The sequence below is a fragment of the Pleurodeles waltl genome, chromosome 1_2 (assembly GCF_031143425.1).
Source record: "Pleurodeles waltl isolate 20211129_DDA chromosome 1_2, aPleWal1.hap1.20221129, whole genome shotgun sequence".
In the NCBI taxonomy this organism is placed as follows: domain Eukaryota; kingdom Metazoa; phylum Chordata; class Amphibia; order Caudata; family Salamandridae; genus Pleurodeles; species Pleurodeles waltl.
In genome coordinates this window covers 1,001,828,289-1,001,848,402 of record NC_090437.1, presented here as the reverse complement: position 1 = coordinate 1,001,848,402, position 20,114 = coordinate 1,001,828,289, and the positions used below count along the sequence as shown (strand labels likewise).

General features: G+C 43.7%; 1 protein-coding gene across 2 annotated transcripts in view; it reads right to left on the bottom strand.

The window, feature by feature from the left end:
- The window catches only part of YIPF7 (Yip1 domain family member 7), a 262,496-nt gene that overhangs the window by 159,568 nt on the left and 82,814 nt on the right, over positions 1 to 20,114 (bottom strand). For both annotated transcript variants that reach the window (XM_069201757.1, XM_069201755.1), the window contains one exon: positions 13,921 to 14,072. In XM_069201757.1, the coding sequence (XP_069057858.1) occupies positions 13,921 to 14,072 (152 nt within the window). The remainder of the gene's footprint in view (positions 1 to 13,920; positions 14,073 to 20,114) is intronic.

Below are 20,114 nucleotides of genomic sequence, written 5' to 3'. Positions count from 1 at the left end.
CCACACCATACCTCAAATAGTTGCCAACAAATCTCTGAAAAAATGAGGCGGTATGTAGCAGTGTCCACCATCGAACAAAACACTGTTACTAGATCTACTGAACAGACATGAGTAGTTCTCAGTTAGTCCCTTTATGAAGGAGGATAAATATTACAAAATGTACAATAAAAGTAAAAAGAGCTGCTGCAGATGGCTGACTTTCAATTACATTTAATTTGCACTGAAAACAGTTAATGGCGTTTGCTCACCAATGTGTCATCAATGTATGCCTAAACATCTCTAATTCCTAGAACCATAATCCCCCAAATTCCTGCATGCTCCATACATGCCTACTATAATCTGTAGAGCCATACTTGCACTACTAGGCAGAGCAAATGTGCAAGATAAATGCTCTGCTTGGAGTGGAGGTTACCACACATCTTCCACACTCAACAAACAACAAAAGCACAAAATAGAGATGGATCAAATCACTAATAGAGGAAATACATCATTAAAGCAAAATGTGATAATTGAGCTTACGAGGAATCTTCCAACATTTTCAACTAGGCCTCCTTCGCAAAGACACCACATCTATGCCCCTTACAACACATTAACCAAAGTTACTTTGAACACTATCAAACTATATCCCCTCTTCCTTCCATCATAGTTTGAGGTACATAAAAAAAACACTGGCATCTGAACATGTACCAGTTCTACTCACATCCACATCTCCTCTAAATAGAGAAACCCTGTTGAGAATCCACAACATTTCCTCTCTTACTCACATTCTTGAACTCTTCTGTAACAAGAACAGGATCAGACCAATGGTTTGGTCCATTCCTACAGCCAGCATGATGTTTCAATTGTACCCAATCAACCTCTTTAATAATTTGTTTTCCACATACCTCTTCTCTTCAACTCATGTACATCCCATTTTCTGATTGCACCACAATTCTAACATTGTGATTGTCAATTTCAGAACCCCTTTTACATGTGTTCTTCAACCAGCATGGGACAAGTTTTGTAGCAGGTTTGTGTCCTCTCAAAATTCAAATGGGGACAAAAGAGTCAAAACACTAGGTGTGGTTCTATATAAAATTAATATTGTCTGCAGTGCCTTTCTCTACCTTTGATCGTCAATTAAATAGACTTTTTCACACATGGTTAAATATCTCACCGCACCAGAACATTAGATTCTGGATAGTAAACTGAAGTTCTCCAGTGTTTAGTATGACACTTTACAAGGAAACCCTGGATGATGGAGCTTAGGAATTATGAACCATTGTCAGGGACAATCCCCTGAGAGACCCCTTCTCTATAAGATAAGTCATCAAAATTCCACAATAACCTCCAATGTAACCTTGCTAGCCATTCTTATTTCATGCCATCTAGAAAAATAGTCCATATCTGCAATGGCAAATGCTTCCTGCCTGGGAAGAACTGTGAAAGGACCAACATTGATTCTCAATTTTCTCTGTGGTCCTTCTGACAACTGAACAGGGCAAGCCTCCACTACAATAGCTTTAGTCGTCTTATCACCAGAAACTCAGTTAATGTACAATCTGACTTTTTATCAGCCATCACATACACATCAGGCCAACAAACATACCTATACACTCGTCCCAGAAATGCCAACATGTCCTTCATGAGAACACTCATTATTTTTCTGAACACATAGGGAGGAAACAATTTATAACTTCTCATTACAATGCTATTTTCAACAACAAGTTCCTCCTGTACTCTGAAATTGACTTTTAGTTTCTCTAATACTTTGTGCTCTTCAAGCCACCTTAATACTTAATTCATGATAGAATCTTTTCCAATTTTCTCAAAACAAATGTTCTCATCAAACTCATTTATCCAGTTCACTTTGACATTGGAAAGAGCTACCTCACATGCCTGAGCTTGATCCATGCCACAGTCCTCACCAAAAATAAATCCTCATTACCTACAATCCAGATGCACATTTGTCTTCAAGGAACATACTCAATTTTATACCAGAAAGCTTGAAATTTAAAAACAAGTCTTGCCGATCTAGAAGTCATAGTAAAAGTATACCTCCCACCAGGTGGCAACATATTCACCAGGGGCCGGCGATCCATTTTAGGTGCGACTATTTGTTCCCCACAAGAACATTCTAAAATGTTTGACCCTTCCCAACAGACCAGACATTTCAGTCTCTCACAAAGTACTTGTTGCAAAGGACTTATTCCACTCTTTGTCCTTGTCACACAGCACCCAACAGCATTTACTCACATCCACAGCAGTCACACATTCCTTACTGAATACAAATAGTTTTAAACAAGGTGCATTAACTGTGTGTTTTCAGTTCATTAAATGTTCTTGTTCTGTTCTCCCCCCACTCAAATTTTGCATCTTCTTAAATAGCCCTCTAAAATGTTAAACTTTAGATGCATAATTCTGCATAGAACTTGGTGAGTCCAATAAATACAACAAGTTTCCCTAAAAGGCCCAGGGCATCTAAAATACCTTTAACATGACTATGATTTAGCTTTATCTCAACCCTACTTATCAAGTGCCTTAAATCCATCTCCAATTTGCAAAATTCTCATTTGGACACCTTTAAGGTTTATCGTTTCTCTCATAAGCCTTCCAACACTCTGTTAAAGTTCTTATCAAGATCCTCAGTGTCCTTTCCAAAGACAAAAATGTCATCTTGCAATGCTGCAGCACCTGAAATTCCTTCCATGGTTTCCTTCAGCAGTCTTTGAAAAACAGATGCTACACTGGCTGAACCAAATGGCATTCTGCAGTAGTGAAACATTCTCTCAGGAGTTATGAAAGTAACTGAAAATGTGAAGTCGTATTCTAACATAACTTGATACTTACAAATTAGCTAAATCAGTGATGAAAATTACTAACACTCCTCCTGAAGTGGAAACAATTTTGTGTATATTTGGCAACAGAGGATTGTCCACCTATCTAGTTTCATTAAGACTGATTATATCAATGCAAAATCTCAGGTTCACTGAACCCTTAACAGAAATGACCATGGTGCTTGAACCCATAAAATTCACTGGACTTCACACAGGAGACAGCAATTCACTTAGATCTCAAATCCTGTTCACACTGTTGTGCACACAGTACTACATCATAAATACTCATAAAAGTTTGATCACTCCCTAAAAAACAAGCACCACATCTACGACCTACACACTGACACACAACCTGACTTACTCTTCATAACTGAATTATAGTTGGGAGATGACTTGGCTCCAGTGTTGCATGAAGCTGTTCCTCCAGGCTATCAAACCATCAAACAAAACCGTATAAGCAAAAGAAGAGGTAGACTATCTATTTTGAAACAAGCAATACATCTCAGCAAAACAGACATTTCCATACAAGGTTGTGAGGCCCTCATCACCAGATGCAACCCTACACTAATTGTACACAATCCCAAAAACATCGCTGAACACATCCTACAGGTAATTTTTCCAAATCTAGAACTAGTTACTGTTAAAAGCATCACATCATTCACATGGTCGGACCACTATTTTATAACTTTCCAACATAAAACACAGCAAATCAATACGCCCAAGACCACCTTACATACATTCACCTATTGTTCCATGGTCAAACTCAATTTTGAATACTTAGGAACACAACTAACAGCCAACACAAATCTAGACACAATAAATTCTGTTACAACACCTTACAAGTGGCTACAGGAAACATTCAATATCCTAATACCACTCAGAAAAAGAAAACAGGACAAAGAAAAACAAGCACCTTGGAGAAACACAGAACTAAAAAAAATATATATAAAACAACAAACCAGAAGGCTAGAATAAACCTGGCTCAAAACAAACAACATTCAAGACAAACTTTACCTACGCACACTTAAGAAAATATATAAATCAACAAATCAAAAAAGGTACTATTCAGAATTCAAAATGCTAAAGAATCTTACAAAATTCTCAAAGAATTTCGAAAACCGAAATGCATGGAAGGAACTCATCTCATTACACAAGATTTCACCGATAAACTGGCAAATCATTACACAACCAAAGCAGACAAATTGGACTCCTATTTAAAGCAAAGGAAAACCACCAGCACCAACCAGTTCCCAAAAATCACCTACAAGAGTAAGCCAATCCTGCCTCTGCACTCCTTTAAACAAATATCACAATTGGCTGCCCATCATATCCTTGTCCACTACACACCTTCAAGAACAGTCTTTTATCTACCTCTGCTGCCACACCTGTAAGAAGAATCATCAATAATTCTTTAGCTATAGGAATCTTACCTAAAGACCTTAAAAAGGCACACATATGCCCTTTATTTAAAAAAAAAACCTGGACCCACATGACACCAACAACTACAGACCAATTACAAATGGACCTTTCCTGAGCAAACTGATAGATAGAGTAGCTTTCGCCCAGATGTCACAATTCATTGAAGGCAACTCCATACTTTCAGACTACCAAACTGGATTCCGCCTATGATCTGCCCTCATTGTCATCTGGGATGATCTTAAAAACACAATAGACTGCAATGGAGCTGCTGCACTACTTCTCCTGGACATCTTAGCTGCCTTTCACACAGTTGACCATGACACCTTATTACAAAAACTCTACGAAGCCGGCATAGAGAGAACTGCTCTCGAATGGATCACATCCTACCTTTAAAACAGAACAAATGTCATACATACTCCCCCTTTCTCGTTCAAACCCTATGTCACAAAAGCAGGGGTCCTTCAAGTCTCACTCATCTCACCCATGCTTTTCAACTTCTACATGATGTCATTACCAGCAATGATCAATGAATTTCAACACACATGCTACAACTAATGACACACAAATACTCCTTAAACTGGAATGCCCCAAAGGCATTGGAAACTCACAAATCTTCAATTGCGGGAGAGTCGTTGATCAGCTGATGACATGGAGGCATCTCAAACTGAAGGCTTCCAAAACAGAAATACTCACATGTGGCAACTAGAAAAATTATGACATACTCTGCATCAGGCCTGACAATCAGGGACCACCTCCTAAAGAATCTAAGGAAGTTAGAAACCTTGGAATTCCCATGGACTCTAAGTTAATCACCATTGAATCATCACCATGAAAACTCTGGGACGCTTCTTCTCCTACCTCGGATTTCCACACAAGTTGCAGACTACTATCTCTCTTGTACTATCCAAACTGGATTTCACCAATGGCTTCTACCATGGATCATCTCTATCTACTATGAAAAACTACAAAGCATAAAGCCACATGCCTACATCTCCCCTGCCATGAGAGCCCGACATTGGTTACTGGTTGCCAACACCCACAAAGCAATACATGGAACAGGACTGCTTTTCATCAGGAATGAAATAAAGAAATACACTGAAAAAGAAAGTGGCACCCCGCCTCAAAACACCACCATACAAGAAAAAGACAATAGGTGATACATCTTTCTTTGTTCAAGCAGCCAAACCATGGAAGTCATTACCCCCAAATATAATACGGATTGAAGGTAGCTGACATGGCGGAATCGGAGTGAGCGGAGGCAGCACCAAAGCTCCTCCATGACTGATGTGCCTTGGTGCGCATTTATTCCGAGGGTTCTCGGTGGTATCGGCAGCACTGATGGCTTCAGCCCAAGCAGTGAAAGTAGAGAAGTGCTGCCTTTGGTGAGGATAAAGTTTGCAGCAGGAAGGCAGTATCCCAGGAAGCATATGACGCCATCAAGAGGTTGAGGCCAAAGAAGCAGGATTTCACAAGTGCTTCCGAGCCCGGACTTTAATAAACCAAGGATTTCAGGTAAAGGACAAGCGCTCACTAAGACTGAACTGGAGGCAGAGAAAATGGAGCAGAGGGCTCTTGAACCCCTCACTAGAAAATATTTCTTAAGGAATCAACCGGCAAAGATTAAGGGGGTGAAATGGGACATACTCCTTCCTTGCCAAATTTGAAAAAGGTTGCCATCTTGTAGGCTGAGGAGAGCACCCTACTGCCACCAATTCCAGCATACTCAAAAATAGAGTGGCAGATTAGAACATTAAGGCATGGGGTAAAAGGAGTGTCAAAGCCCCAGTTTCAGAACGTGTAATAGTCACCCCATCCTTACAATCATTTTTTAAGATTCTTTCCAGGAAGGAGGAAGTCTGGGTGCACGCAATGCAGGGTAATAGTGAGACTAATCTCATTAGGGAGGACAGAGAGAGTCGCACTAAGGCTTTTGAATCCACAAATAGATTGCAAGTTTTAACACAGGATGATGTAGATACCTAGTCCCCTTCTCAGACTTCTTCCATACTCTCAGAGACAGAAGGACAAGCAAGTATGCAGAACTTGTTGATAATATTAACAGAGAGGAAATAAGAGGAAAATTGAGACACTAATGAATAAAATGTGAAAGAAATAACATTAGAGTCCTGAATATCCTGTAAGGGCTAGAGGGGGATAATAGCAAAAGCTTCATCATAGGCTTAGTAAAGGAGTTTATCCCGTCTGTAGAGTCTAAGGTCCTGGAGGAAGACATTCAGAGAGTACATTGTGACCCTTTCAAAAAAAGTGCAATTCGGAAAAACCCATGGAAAATTTTAATTAACTTTACATCTTTACTCCATTAAAGAAATACATATTTCTGAAGCTCCTAAAGCTGGTAATTTCTCCAAAGGCGATTGGTCCTTTTGTTTAAGGTAAGAAATTTCCAGGGCCATGTAAGACAGGCAATGGGAGCTAGGAAAATTTATTCAGGATCTTATATCTCGGGGAGCTACAGCCCAGATGTGATTCCCGGCCACACTGCGAATCATGTGGAATAATGAAATGCACAATATTAGACAGCCAAGAGAGGTTGGCATCTTAGTAGAGAAGATCAGGGAGCAGAAGAACTCTAATTGAAGGTTATCCAGGAAAGGAGAGTTCACTTAGGTTAAATCTTACAGATCTTACAGGGAGAATTCCCCAGGGTAGAAAGGGAGGAAATCAGGTGCAGAAAGTTTGACATTTTTAAGTCACTGGGTGTGGGAGCACATGGGGGAAAAAGATAAAAAGGTTTTGGCCCTCAGTTGTAAAGGTAAAGTTGAGTGGCTTATTCTGGAGCCTATTTTGATAGAATCCTGGGCCCTACCAGTAGATTAAATATGTTGAAGATCGTATTGGCCTCCTTAAAGGTTTTATTGTGGAACGTTAATGGGCTGAGAGTCAAAAGTAGAAGGCAAAGAATCCTTGAATATTTGAGATTGGTGGACGATGAAGTAATATTCCTCCAGGAGACTCACCTAATAAAGGAAGAGTGGGAAGACAGAGAAAAGAAATAAAAGTTAGTATTTTTGTACTGGTCAGTCATGTTGTGTTAAGTTGTTAGCAATTCTATTCAAAAGCACTATTCGTGCCACATTGGGCGAGTTGATAACAGACCCTAAAGGGAGGTGGTTGATAATAAATGCTAAAATTCATGTCTTTGATTGGGATTGGTGGGCCATTAAGGTCCAAACATAGAAGACCCAGCCCCACAGCTATAGGAGATAAAATATCCAATAATCTAGGGGTAGATTTTAATATGCTAATTGATCCGGTTTTGGATAAATCCACCACTAGAGCTACATTTAACACACCCAAAATGAGAGACTTAGTTAGACGAATTATGGTAGATATCGGACTTGTTGACATTTGGAGTTCGAAGGGGAGAATTGCTTAAAGAATTACTTTTCATAATAGAAAATATGGACATTATTCTGGAATTTACTTTTTTCTAACAGGCACAAAATGAAGTAGGAACATCAATAAGGCTGAACACCTCTGTAAACTTTGCACTTGTGCAGCACACTACTCACCTGTTAGGGTCTCAAGGCGCTTATGCATACCCCTTTGGAACCCCTCCTGGCTTTTCCCTGTGAGGCACCCACTCCTGGACAGCCCCAGGGTGAAGCCAGGCATCCAAGTGCTGTGAGGGCTGTTGTGGATATTAAGCAAGCTATTGCCCAGAGTTACAGAGTGGGACCCATTAATTAGATTAGGCACCGTAACGAGAATTATCTGGTCCAAGTGAATTGAGCCCAAGACCCTCTGAGGCGGGAATTGAATCCTGGCCCAGGGCCAGATCTCTGCATCAGGGTCTGCCGCTCTAACCATTGGGCCACACTTCTCCACTCTCTGACCACTCTCTGACCACTCTCTGACCTCTCTGACTATTGTGCTGTAAGAATATATCTTAGCTTAGATAAACCCCATGTTTCTCCAAGAATTACAGTCAATCATGTATTGCTTTTAGATCGACAGGCTACTGATTATCTGAAGCAAGAGACTAGGGAATTTTTCCAGCTAAATTGTAGTATGGCCCTCATCAATATTGTATGGGATAGTTATAAGGCTTTCATAAGAGGCAGGGTAATTAGTATCGCTGCACAGGCAAGTAAGGTAGAGAAGGAAAAGATAAGGAATTTCCAATACCTTCAAAGGGAAGCTGATCTGTTCACAAATGCTAAAAATCAGGCAAAGATCAGGTTGGACCTCGCGAATCATTTAGAAACTAAATTGAGGAAAAAATTGTTAACTAGTAAGCTGCACATTATGAGTATGGGGAGGGGTGCGGCAAATTATTAGCTTGGACAATAAAAGTGGGGCAAACTAGAAATATCATCAGGGCTGTTTTTAATGAAGATACATGTATTATTTGCACTGAGGAGGCGATAGTTCAGGCCTTTACCTCCTTTTCCTCCTTTTTCAGACATTATATACAGAGGACTGTGAGACATCAAATGAGCTAATCATGAACTACGTTGATGAAGCTGCAATTTCCTCTCTGCAAGATGATCTAATACAAGAGCTGGATATGGAGATTACCATAGATGAGGTGCTAGAAGCAATAAAGAGATTGAGAATGGGGAAGGAGGGCCCTGATAGTTTTCTGAATTAACTATATATCACATTCAAATCTGAGATGGCACTAGTGGTTGCAGAAGCAATAAATCTAGCTTTTTCTAAAGGATTAGATGCACCAAATTCCTGGACTAAAGCCATAAGTAATCTAGTCTCTTAAAACCCAACAAAGATCCTAAACGATGCAAGTCATATAAACCTATTTCCCTCCTAAACAGAGACTACAAGATTTATACCCAGATCTTGGTCAAGCGGCTTGAAAAAATAATGGGGCTATTAATACCTAAAGATCAAAAGGGATTCATTAAGGGGAGACAATTGTATGCGTTGACATATGACTTATTTGGGGCTCCAGATGTGGCGGTTAAGGATAATTTGCCTCTGGCGGTGCTCACTTCCATAGCAGCTGAAACTTTTGATAGAGTCAGCTGCCTTTTTATTTCTACAAAGTGTGATCAGGAGGTACAGTCTTAAGCCCTTATTACGAGTGTGGTGGTCTTAAGACTGCCACTCTCGCAGTGGCGGTCTTACCGCCACAGTCCCAGTGGTAAAGACAGCAGCATTAAGAGTTTGGCGGTTTTGCCAAAGCCAAACAGCCACCAATCCTGCCGGTGTGATTGGACCGCTGCGCCGGCAGTGATCACCTCCAGGCTAGTGGCATACCGAAGACCGCCGGCCGTATTAGCAGGCAGCAAACTGCCAGGCTTTTTGCAGCGGTCTCCCGCCATGAAAACCCTGGCGGTAACACACCTGGCAACATGAATCCCCATTCCTGTTGCTGGCACATGCACCCCCACACGTCCATACACTTGAAGACACACACCCTCACTCGCCCATGCACTTCCTAACACACCCTCACCCGACCGCATGCATCCAGACAGGCATCCCCTCTGCATTCATACACACGCATCCCCCTCCGCATACATGCACACACCCACCTCCACACACGCATACAGAAACATACAGGCACCCATACCCATTCCGATACACAGACACACACATGCTCGCACACATACATGCACACACCACACACATGCACCTACCCCTACACCCTATTTTCTGTCGGTCCATCTTCTTGTCTGGGCTGTACAGCAGCCCACTTTGAGGTGATCGTCCGGGAGCGGGTGGATGTCGGTGGTTTCCCCTCCAATGTCTCACCACAGTGCAAGGACTGCCATGCCAAATTACTTCTCGTAATATGGCAGGCGGAGTCCTTGCAGCATGGCGGTGCTAGTGGTGGAACCGCTCCTCACCCGCTGTCAGTCAGGCTAACGTTGTCAGATTTGTGTCTGCTTATGGGTGGAAATCCATTGCTGAGATGTAATACGGTGGTCTTTTGGCACCCACTTCGATGGCGGTCTTGGCAAAAGACCACCAAAGTCAAAATGAGCACTTAGGGGGTCATTCTGACCCTGGCGGTCATGGACCGCCAGGGCCAACGACCGCGGGAGCACCGCCAACAGGCTGGCGGTGCTCCCATGGGCATTCTGACCGCAGCGGTACAGCCGCGGTCAGAAACGGGAACCGGCGGTGTCCCGCCGGTTTCCCGCTGGTTTCCCGCTGCCCAAGGGAATCCTCCATGGCGGCGCTGCAAGCAGCGCCGCCATGGGGATTCCGACCCCCTTACCGCCAGCCTGGTTCTGGCGGTTTTGACCGCCAGAACCTGGCTGGCGGTAACGGGTGTCGTGGGGCCCCTGGGGGCCCCTGCAGTGCCCATGCCAATGGCATGGGCACTGCAGGGGCCCCCTAACAGGGCCCCACCAAGATTTCCAGTGTCTGCCAAGCAGACACTGAAAATCGCGACGGGTGCAACTGCACCCATCGCACCCCTTCCACTCCGCCGGCTCCATTCGGAGCCGGCATCCTCATGGAAGGGGGTTTCCCGCTGGGCTGGCAGGCGGCCTTCTGGCGGTCGCCCGCCAGCCCAGTGGGAAAGTCAGAATAACCGCGGCGGTCTTTTGACCGCGCAGCAGTATTCTGACGGTTCCCGCTTGGCGGGCGGCTCCTGCCGCCCGCCAAGCTCAGAATGACCCCCTTAGTCTTTTCTAGAGCAATCAGGTCCATCTATAAAAAAAACTGTAGCAAGCACTCTGATAAAAGGCAACCTGTCTGAACAAATTAAGACTGGAAGAGGGATTTGCCAGAGCTGCCCAATTTCTCCCTACCTTTTTTATCTTTCCATCGAGTCCCTGCCCAGTAAATCAGGTAAAATCAATGTATCATTCCCTATGAGTATAATGGTTTGGAAAAGAAAGTTGCATTGTACGCGGATGACTTGGTGATTTACACAAGAGATATGGAAGGCTCACTCCCAATGATTTTGAACACCATGAAAGATTTTCGGAAGGTATATGGTTATTGTAGATATGATATATAGGCATTTAAGTTATGACTAACTTAAAAAAAATAGCCCTAGAAATTAAAACAAAGCAGTAACAGCCACTAGGAAATTACAAAATTTGTGGTCTGGGCTCCCACTTTCCATTTTAGGTAAATCAACTATCTTAAAATTGTCAATTCTCCAGAAGTTTACTTTTCTTTTCAGTCTTGATAAGGAACCTGCCATTGTGGGACATCATAACTATATGCCAAGTATTGATGTCTATGCTTTGGAAGGTAATAAAGTCGGTACCTCTAAGGAGAAATCATCTCTATACAGTACACGTTGTGTACTGGACCCCAAAGAAGTTGGCAGCCTTGGGAGACCGAGATGGGAAGAAGTGTAGTGTATATGGCGAGGGCAAAGGGGATGACGTCTATATGTTTCAGCAGTGTCCCATGATCCACCTCTACTAACAAGATGTTGGTAAGGTGCTCGTGGTGGTGGTGATATTTGAAGTTAAGGTAAACTTGACCATGGCAATTTTTGGTGTTCTAGTTGAAGGGGATTTTCCTCTAAAAATGCATAAAACTCAAAGCATCTACTCTTCCTATTAGTTGCATTAGTTTGTCGTGAAATATGTAGGAAGAGGGTACTTCCTTCCCCCCGAAAGTAGGGGAGGAGATTCTGTCGGTCACAAAGACAAACTGAGTAGACCGATGTAGTCCCCAGTGAAGAGAACTACATTTTGGGAAATATGATAAAGTTGGTGTATAAACAAGGAGAATATCCAAGGATTATGCATCAGCACCGAGAGCTTTGACAAAGGGGAGGCTGATTTATTCCACAGAAAGCTTTCACGTCGACAGAAATGGTTTAGTGTGGCTCATGAGCTTGTAAGGTGGGCTGAGGTGAACCCCCCAGCATCATTCTCTTCTCACCTTTCTTGGGATGGAGAGTGAGGCCCCCCCTACTGCCTTTGCCATTTGTCGGCGACCTCCCTTAGCCCTTTGAATACACAAATGAGGTCACAAAATATACTTTTAGTCACATCGTTGACCCATTCCTAGTATTCCCTCTAATTCCTTGGACAAATTTCTCTGAGTAGTCTCTTTGGTTGAAGGTACAGCAATAAGTGTGTTGCAGGAACCGAGTGTGACAGAAGCATTAAAGGGTTAGGTTTATTATCGGAGATTGGGTAAGAGTCAAAATTGGCAGAATGTTTTGATCCGGTCTGTTAAAGTTTTTGGAACCTATTTGTGTGGTCAGAGTTGGTAGGTAAAAGTGTTGTTACATGGGAACGTAATGGAAGTGGTCAAGGCTGTAAAGGGGCCCAATAGTGTACTTGCTGGCATATATAAGAATAGGTTACATGGTGTGGTAGATGACAAAGCAGTTAAACCTAATCTCTTACCAAACGTGATAAACAGCAGAAAAATGTCTACGGGGAAGAAGAATATCATCCAAAAGTGCAACTGTCCACGATGGTGGCAATACGATTTATTATTGCTGAATTCCAACTTTAGATAATCCCTTTTGAATGTAAATGATATCTGGCTATTATTATATTCTGTGTGTTTTGTAGTGTATTATTGATTTTCTTAGTAATGGTCAGTGACGGAAGGGGATGTGTGATATCCTGCATGGAATATCAGGAAAGGAATACTCTGACTGAATCCAGGCAGTCCACAGCAGGCAGTTACCAAGGTCACCTCTCCAATCGAACAAAAAGACTGTTCTTCTCTCATAAACAGCATTGCACACACAGTTTGTGTAGGATTCTTTCAAGCTCCGTATTCTCTGTCTTTGAATTGTTTCCAGGCTGTATTCATCCTTCAGGAGATGAAACCTTCCTAATCTGGTATAATAATCTCTGGATAGACCATGGTTCAACTAAGTAATTATACACATAATTAAAACTGCCTACAAGCCTCCAATACATCCTTGTTACAGCAGATGCCTTTTAGTCTAAAGACAATGTGTACAGGTCATCCATTGATGCCAAGCAGAAAATGCTCTTTTGTATGGCAAATAGCATGACTCCTAAAGCATGATCTTAAGTATTCTAAAACCTGGAATACACTTCAAATTTTAGAATGCTGCAAACTCCAACTCTCTTGTGAGAATCTCTTAGACGTTTACCAAAAAAGTAGCTTTATTATGTTTTTACAAATTGGTATTCATCTATTTTCTTTATATATTTAATTGTGAAATTGCTTCAATTTGCTCAGGACTGTCACAAACATGTTATTCAACAAGCAATATATTACATTTTAATAGAGCAATAAGTCAGTAATAAGTCAGGCAGCTCTTGGCTACATAACGATGTTGTTTTGTACAATCAGTGGTGCGTACTCGCCTCTCTACAGATCAACATGGCTAGACTTCAATGTATTGAAGTACATTAACCATCAAGTATTTAGGTGGTGCTTTATGTATGTATTAGTATATTAAATATATGTTTATAAAGATGACCTTTTTTCGCAGTAGACACTAGTGTATAGCTGTCAGGAGAGAGTATACAGAGTCCATTTTGGTTAATAAAAATAAATATAACTGCAGCACTCTGAACTCCATGAAACATTGACAATCAATAGTCAGGAAACATCACATCACAGTAGTGTAGTCAAATGTGGAGTAAACCACATTCAACAGTTACTTTGTGCTGGCCAGAGGAAATAAAAGGTAGCAACTACTGTGTTTGACAAAAACATCATGTTTGTCTGACTGACTATGGAAAATAACTTCATGGGCAGAATGTCATCAGTAGTAGTTGAATTTTCTTACCTTCTAGTAATGGAGGTTCTTCGCCTAAATTGTCTGGGTTATCAGAGTAAAATGGTGTTGAAGGCTGAAACATCTGCTCAGTGCATCCCAGATGGGATGACGTGCCTTCTGCCTGTAAAATCTCATTTGTCTGTTGTTCATTTGGCCATGATCTGCAACAAGAATCACAAATTCCAACATTAATACTTTGTAACTGCAACTTCAATCAACTCAATCCAAATGCAACATACCACATTAGAGATTTAGAAATTAGTTAGCTGGGCCTGCAAATGTTACAAGATGTATTGTCAAGTTTGGTGTAAGAAAAGGAAACTTTACTCTAGAGACTGCTATACATTCTTAAATCGAAATAAGGAAAAACCTTGTTTTGCTTTTCTATAAAATATACTATTAGAGTATCATAAATTTAACTAATCATCAAATTCCTCTATTCTCTGTTGTTTTTGGGAGCAGATTCATATGTATAGACTGGAGTTTCATGTTTTTGTGGATTCTCATTTCCAGCTTTATTCCACAATATGTTTTGAGACTCAAATATGGAAAGTCAAGTGTGTGGTGAGTGAGGTCATTCAAGTAGGAAATGTTAATGAGCAAGGAATTGCCTTGGCACTGTTGTCCATTACTCTATGAATAAAACAGCCAATCTTTGCAGAAAAGGTACAGGTTGAGATTTCATTTGAAGAAGCTGCCATTTTTCGTTGTGTTCTACTGAAATAGCCATTAAGTTATTTCATAATGTGCTGCCCATACTAACAAAGATTCACCAACAATGGTTTTAAATCTAGTTCTGAGGAATTCAAAATAGAGTCAAGAGAACAGGAAGTAGTATATTTATGGATTTCATTTGCAACACTTCAAGGAATACATTTGAAATGGCACTTCTGGATGGTAAAGACAATTTAATTTTGAAGGTCAGCACACATTTCAGAAATTCTATACTAGGGGTGTGTGAAATTGCATAATGTATTGTGAAACTTAGGCCCTCATTACAACCCTGGCAGTAAATCCCGCTGACCGCTGTGCCGACGGCCGCCAACATACCGTTCCCGTGGTGGAAATCCGCAAAGAGTATTGTGACCCACACTTAGAATTCCACCACTATACAGAAACCCACACAAGTCTGCCACACCAAAGGTCAGTGATAAACTGGCGATAGCAAAACCCACACCGTTACGCCAACAGGAATACACCCACAGTATCACGACCCACGAATCAACGCGGTGATCATTCAACCGCAGTAATCCATTGGCGGTACACACTGACGCGCTCAAAATACACACACATTTACAAAACTACACCTGACAGACATACACACACCACACTACTATAAAACACACACCCACATTACCCAGAACCCTTTACACCAACAAATTCGAAAGAAGCAGAGAGAGAGAAAAGCAAAGACCACACCAGCATCCAGAGGCACACAACACCATCCCTCATACACCATCCACGCACATCACACCACACACCCCAACATATCACATCAACCATCACCTCACACATCACTCACACCACATCATGGCACCTCAAAGACACCCCAGGTTTTCAGATGAGGAGCTCAGGGTCATGGTGGAGGAAATCATCTGGGTAGAGCCACAGCTATTCGGATCCCAGGTGCAGCAGACATCCATTGCAAAGAAGATGTAGCTATGGTGGAGAATTGTCGACAGGGTCAACGCAGTGGGACAGCATCCAAGAACAAGGGATCATCAGGAAGAGGTGGAACGACCTACGGAGGAAGGTGCGTTCCGTGGTATCCAGACACCAGGTAGCCGTACAGAGGACTGGCGGTGGACCCCCCACCTCCTCCTCCACAACTAACAACATGGGAGGAGCAAGTCTTGGCGATCATGCATCCTGAGGGCCTCGCAGGAGTAGCAGGAGGACTGGACTCTGGTAATTCAAATCTTTACTACTATATCCCCCCACCCTACCTGCATGCCATCACATACCCCCACCCTCACTCTCACCCTCTCTCCCATGACCCCACCATCTCCCACACTCCCCACCATCACGACCCACCCCTCCCACAACCAAGCCCTGCATGCAACAACAATGCATGGACACCCATCACAGACATGCATGGATACCCATCACCAAAGCACTTCCAATAGAGAGACTCACCCAGGGCACACAATCACCACTCACACAAGGGCCAAGGTGATAGTGCAAGCACAGTAATAGAAGGAAACACACCCATTGCACAAGATGGCACACACAGATAAAATAACAATGCATTTACAACCCAACAGGACCCCTACCCAATGTCACTGGACAGGAGGTGCCAGCCATATCCAGTCCCCCCACAGAAGAGGCCCACAGTGATGACAGCCTCTCTGCACGCCTGGATCAAGATGGACAGCCTGGCCCATAAGGGGCCTCTGGACAGTCGGTTCCCCTGCCACAGTCCCAAGCCACCACAGAACCTCCCCCCTCAGGAAACACCACCTCAGCACACTCCCAGCGGGCCCATGCCACTGTCCCCAGGACACGTCAATCAGCAGTGTGTCCACCACTACAGGGACCCCAGGCAAACCCAATAACCCAGGACGATCAGGGATCTGGGGTCAGTGGAAGTGGGCACACAGTTCAGGGGACAGAGGCACAGGATAACAGAGAAGCTGGGAGGACTGCTGTGCGACAGGGGGTGGACAGGCTGAGAGAACCGGCCCTCCACAAGGCACTATCAAACATCATGGGAGCATACTACCATTCCCAGGAGACCGTGGGCACGGTACTGACCAAGTTTCAGGAGACCTAGCGGCTGCAGGAGGGACAATACATGGGGATCAGGGAGGACAGGAGGCCCGCCACAGGACCAACAGGCCACCAGCACCCCAACCCCTGCAGAAGGAGAACCACCCCGCAAATGGTCCCTGCGATCCAGGTAGAAGACAGAGAACATTGCCAAGACCCCGCCAGGAAATAGGACCCTCCTGATTGTCACCCTTCTGTCCCACTCAGTTACCCTGTCCACCTTGAACTGCCATTACTCCCCTTCCTATGCCCCATTGGACAATGCACCTGTGATACCAAGAGACTGGACTCTACTATGGACCTTCCTCCACCATCACCCCAGCCCCTTCCATATACCCCTATAACCATTAGCCCCTAAATAAACAATCTTTAATTACAAACCAATCTGGAGTCAGTCTGATCTTTCACAAATGTATTATTACAACATCACCAACAAATAGCAATATGAATGTTCATTTGCTCATACCAATGTATGACAGTTGTTGGGCAGCAGTACATATAGCAGAAGGCAGAATGAGGTACCCAGATCTGAAAAATTGAAAGCCAAAGTGAACTGTCAGTGTCCATAGACAGAGGTTAAGAGGCTGACTTAATCAATGTCCTACAGTATTCAGAAATGTGAGGAGCAGTTACAGTCTCTTACCTGTGTGTCACTGGAAGTACTGCATGATGATGTTTGTTCGGTTGTCAATATCTTCTTCCTCTGCCTCCTCTTCCTCACTGTCCAGAGGCTCCACCGATGCCACAAGACCATCACCAGATCCATCCTCCTACAGAAAAGGCACCTGGCGTCGCAATGCTAGGTTGTGCAACATGCAGCATGCCACGATTATCTGGCACACCTTCTTCGGTGAGTAGTATAGGGAGCCACCTGTTAGATGGAGGCACCGGAATCTGGCCTTCAGGAGGCCGAACGTCCTCTCAATAATATGCCTAGTTCACCCATGTGCCTCATTGTAGCGTTCCTCTGCCCTTGTCCTGGCATTCCTCACTGGGTTCAGTAGCCATGAGAGGTTGGGGTAACCAGAGTCACCTGCAAATGTCGAGAGATAACTGTTAGACACACACTAACCCTTTGGGACTACCCCATACCCAGACACCTACTCATACTGTGTGGAGACCTTGGGCTCACCTATTAGCCACACATGGTGCTCTGGAGTTGGCCCATCACATAAGGGATACTGCTATTCCTCAAAATGTAGGCGTCATGCACAGAGCCAGGATACTTGGCATTCACATGGGAGATGTACTTGTCCGCCAAACACACCATCTGCACATTCATCGAATGGTAGCTTTTTCTATTTCTGTACACTTGTTCATTTCTGCAGGGGGGACAAATGCCACATGTGTACCATCAATGGCACCAATGATGTTGGGGGTATGTTCCAGGGCATAAAAGTCAGCTTTCACTGTGGGCAAATCCTCCACCTGGGAAAACACGATGTAGCTGCGCATGTGTTTCAGCCGGGCAGACAACACCCTGGTCAACACGTTAGAAAACATTGGCTAAGACATCCCAGATGCCATGGCCACTGTAGTTTGAAAGGAGCCACTTGCCAGGAAATGGAGCACTGATAGGACCTGCACTAGAGGGGGGATTCCTGTGGGATGGCGGAAAGCTGACATCAGGTCTGGCTCCAATTGGGCACACAGGTCTTGGATTGTGGCGCGATCAAGCCTGTAGGTGATAATGATGTGTCTGTGTTCCATTGTCGACAGGTCCACCAGGGGTCTGTACACCAGAGGATGACGCCATCTCATCATCTGCCCCAGCAGATGTGGCCTATGGAGGGGAACGGTGAGCAGAGGGTCATGTACCACATAGGTTGCACAAGTGTGTTTGCATAACGTGAGTAAATCCGTGTGTGGCGTAGTTTGTCAGTATATCTGCCAAATTGTGCTGTGACACAGTTAGGTGCCATGCCATGTGCCGCCCTGAAATGGTGGCTGCCTGACTTGTGAGGAGGGACAAGGGGAAATGAGGTAACTGTGCTGGTGTTTTGCAGCGTCGCGGTAAGCGGTCGAAGACCCCGGTGCAATTCAGCATTGGTTATCATTGGGCCCTATGGGTTCCAGGAGCCAATGGCGATGTACGCCGGCAGTAACAGTATGCACCGCCGCGGACATGACCACTATTTTCTATCAGTTCACTCACTTGATACCTGACTTTCAACAGGAGAGGACCTACAGAGCAAGTGCTGCTGTGACCTGAGTCTGGAAGCGACAATGGCTCGAGTGTCTGGGAAAGGGCACCTGCCTTCTTCGCGGAGGAGTTGGCAAATTGGTGGATGGGGTCCTCCCCCAGTACACGTTACTCTACGGTCCTCCAGACAAACAGGTGAGTACACTGTGAGCATGATGCGTGGGCAATGCCTGTTTGGAGTGGTGTGGATGGAAGATGCATGTGGGAGGGGGGCTGAGGGCTGCATGTGAGGATGGTGAGTGTATGTGCATCAGGGCATGGGTGGGAACTGGTGGGCAATGAGTATGACGGTCCGGACGGGTGAGTAATTTCCTTTCCTCTAGGTCAGTGCCCACCAGAAGAAGGATATTTGGCGTGCCATCGCCAAGGAAGTCCGGACCCTGGGGGTCTACCACAGACGGAGCACCCACTGCAAAGCTGTGGGGGCATCTGCAAAACTCCCAGCTGTCTTACAGTTCACACAAGGAGATGTCATTTTGCCTTCTGTCTCAGTCCTTGTTCCTGACACAGTAAAATAAGCTTATGCTACAAATTGGTCTTTGGCACAGGCTCCATCGATGTACCTCAACCATTTGGAGTGGGATAGGGATTTGCCATATCATGTTATTCTGATAGGATCCACTCCACAGATACAACCTCAATATCCCATTAAACACAAGGCTAAAGCACCGCTGAGAGTTATTTTCTCACAACTTGAATACCAGGGAGTAATTGCATCTCTCTCATGAGTAAGCCTTTGTTTCCATACCTACGCCAAACCATTCGTACAGATTTGTCTTAGATTACTGATACTTAAACAGTAACACATGCACATTAACCATACAAAATTCACATAGAGCAGCACTAATGATCAACATAGTGTGCAAAAAATATGAAACAACCTTGGATATTTCCAATGTTTTTTCTGCCAAAATCCAGCCTTGAAAGCCTGCATTCTCCCTATTGGGTTCTAAAAGGAGATGCAGTATGCCTCAATGGTATAAGAACAGTCCAGTCTTGTTCTCAGCCCGTGTGACATCGATATTGCATGATATTGATCCTGAGGTGTTGTCTAAAGTGGATGGCATCTATCTGACAGATGACGACCTCAACACACATCTAGCCAGGGTGGATTGCGTTGTTTTAGGATTCACCACAGAGGGCTAAAAATTTAATTTCAAGAAACAAAGATTGCTTTTTTAAGTGTCCTATTTTTAGGATACGAACTATCAAATAAGGGAGAGAGCCTGGC